At 46.6% G+C, this 2,320-nt stretch overlaps 1 protein-coding gene across 1 annotated transcript in view; it reads right to left on the bottom strand.

Annotated features, from left to right (window-relative positions):
- The window catches only part of PA2G4 (proliferation-associated 2G4), a gene marked incomplete at its 5' end in the record, with an annotated part of 5,853 nt that extends 3,546 nt beyond the window's left edge, over positions 1-2,307 (bottom strand). The window contains 5 exons of the mRNA XM_057387445.1: positions 7-85; positions 330-393; positions 757-849; positions 1,325-1,394; positions 2,202-2,307. Coding sequence (XP_057243428.1) covers positions 7-85; positions 330-393; positions 757-849; positions 1,325-1,394; positions 2,202-2,307 — 412 coding nt within the window. The remainder of the gene's footprint in view (positions 1-6; positions 86-329; positions 394-756; positions 850-1,324; positions 1,395-2,201) is intronic.
- Between the last annotated feature and the right edge of the window lie 13 nt (positions 2,308-2,320).

Here is a 2,320-nt window from a genome sequence, read left to right as displayed (position 1 = left end):
GCTCACTTTTGCTGGTCCGAGGGGTTCTGGATGATCGTTTTCTCGCCGTCGATCACGTGCTGCTTCAGCTGGTGTGACAGCATCCCTGTGGGCCAAACTGGGCTTACTGGGAGAGACTGGGACGGACTGGGAGGGGATTGGAGGGAACTGGGATGGACTGGGATTCACTGGGATATACTGGGATGGATTGTGAGTCGCTGGGATGAACTGGGACAGACTGGGGTTACTGGGATGGACTGGAATCTCTTTTTCTCAGCAATCCCCTTTCCCCTGGAATTCCTTTTTCACAAAAAATTCCTTTTTTTTCCAGAAATCCCTTTTTCCCTCACCTTCGATGGGCGTGCAGTGAAACGAATGCGCGATTTTGTTCCAGGCCTCCGTCACTTGTGTGTTCTGGGGAAAAAAACAGGGAAAAACACAAAAAACATGGAAAAAAATTTAGAAAAAGGGAAAACCCCCCAAAAACAGGAAAAAAATAGGACAAAAATGGGACAAAAACCTCAAAACATGGAAGAAAACCTTAAAAATACGGAAAAAAAAAAAACCCAAAACTTGGAAAAACCCCCAAAAAACAGGGGGAAAAACCCAAAAAAAGGAAAAATCCCAAAAACATGGGAACCCCCCAAAAATGGGAAAAACATGGAAAAAAACAAAAGAAGGAAAAGAACCCAAAACATGGACACCCCCCACAAACAGGAAAGAAAACCCAAAAAAACTGAAAAATCCCAAAAATCCCCCAAAAATCCCCCATCCCACCTGGTTTCCGGGTTTCACCAGGCGCAGGGCAGCCTCGGCGCACAGATGAGCTGCCTTGATGACGTCAGCTTTGCGACCAGAAACGGGGTTTTCCTGGAAAAAAACGGGACAATTTAAGGAATTTTATGGGATTTTGTGGAGTGTTATGGGCTTGGCCCAGTTTGGAATTTGTGGTATTTGAGGATCTGGTGCTGAGGTGGAAAAATCCTGTAATTTCTTTGTTAATCACCCCTAAATCTGATCCTAAAAAATTGCAGAGGATTTGCTGTCTGGGTGTTCCCAAATGGGAACAGGATTCCCAAAAATCCCAGAAGTATGGATTGGGGAAATTCCCACAAAATCCCAAAAACACAGATTGGGAAAATTCCCACAAAATTCCAGAAATAGAAAATATGGATTGGGAAGATCCCCATAAAATCCCAAAAATATGGATTGGGGAAAATTCCCACAAAATCCCAAAAAGCGGGATTGGGAAGATTCCCACAAAATCCCCGATGTCCCAGGGCGGTGCCACCCCAGATCCCGATGTCCCAGGGCGGTGCCACCCCGTCCCCGGTGCCGCACCCACCTTGGAGGCGCCGAGCACGAAGGTGTGCGCCACGTTGGCGATGAACCCGTCCACGTGCACGCCCAGGTCACTGCAAACGGGAAAATGGGAAAAACGGGAATTGGGGACGGATCCTGAAAATTGGGAATTGCGGCTGGATCCCAACATTCCAGAGGCGCCAAGAGCCACTTCGGGATCATGGCTAGGATTTTATCCCTTTTCCCCTGAGATACATTTTTCCCTGGAATCCATCCCTTTTTCCCAGAATCCCCTTTTTCTCTGGAATCCCTTTTCCACAAAAATCCCTTTTCCCCTAAGATCCCTTCTCCCCTGGGAATCCCCTTTTCCCAGGAATCCCCTATCTCCCCGAAATCTCTTTTTCCTACGAATCCCCTTTTTCCTTGAGTTTCCTTTTCCCCTTCTTCCAGGAATCTTTTTCCCTGTGACCCTTTTTCCCCCTTCCCCAGAAATCCCTTTTTTCCCTGAAATCCTTTGTCCCAGAAATCCCTTTTCCCAGAAATTCCCTCCTCCCAGGAGTCCTTTTTCCCAAAAATCCCTTGTTTCTCAGAAATCCCTTTTTCCTAGAAATCCCTTTTTCCTAAAAATCCCTTTTTCCTAAAAATCCCTCTTCCCTGGAATCCCTTTTTTTCCCAGAAATCCCCCCTTTTTTCCAGAAATCCCTTTCCCCAGAAATTCTTTTTCCTAAAAATCCCTCTTTTTTCCCAGAAATGCCCCCTTTTCCCTGGAAACCCTTTTCCCAGGAATCCCCCAGGAATTTAATCAGCGAAAAATTCACCCATCCAAGGTTCTGCAAGGGGTCCTCCCAGCCCCAAAAATTTCGGGATTTCTGGATTCTCAGGGAGCGGGAATTCTGGGAATTCTGTGATTTTTCACTCACATTTTGACCAAATCCCCGTCTTTTAGGATGTAATCCTGGTCGCTCTTGAGCGGGGAGAAGTGACAGACGCAGTTATTGACGGATATACTCGTCGGGAAGGCGATTCCTGGGGGAAAAAT

The sequence above is a fragment of the Malurus melanocephalus genome, unplaced genomic scaffold (genome assembly GCF_030028575.1).
Source record: "Malurus melanocephalus ecotype Western Australia unplaced genomic scaffold, MMel_1.1 scaffold_1217, whole genome shotgun sequence".
Taxonomy (NCBI): domain Eukaryota; kingdom Metazoa; phylum Chordata; class Aves; order Passeriformes; family Maluridae; genus Malurus; species Malurus melanocephalus.
This window is presented reverse-complemented; position numbering and strand designations above follow the sequence as displayed.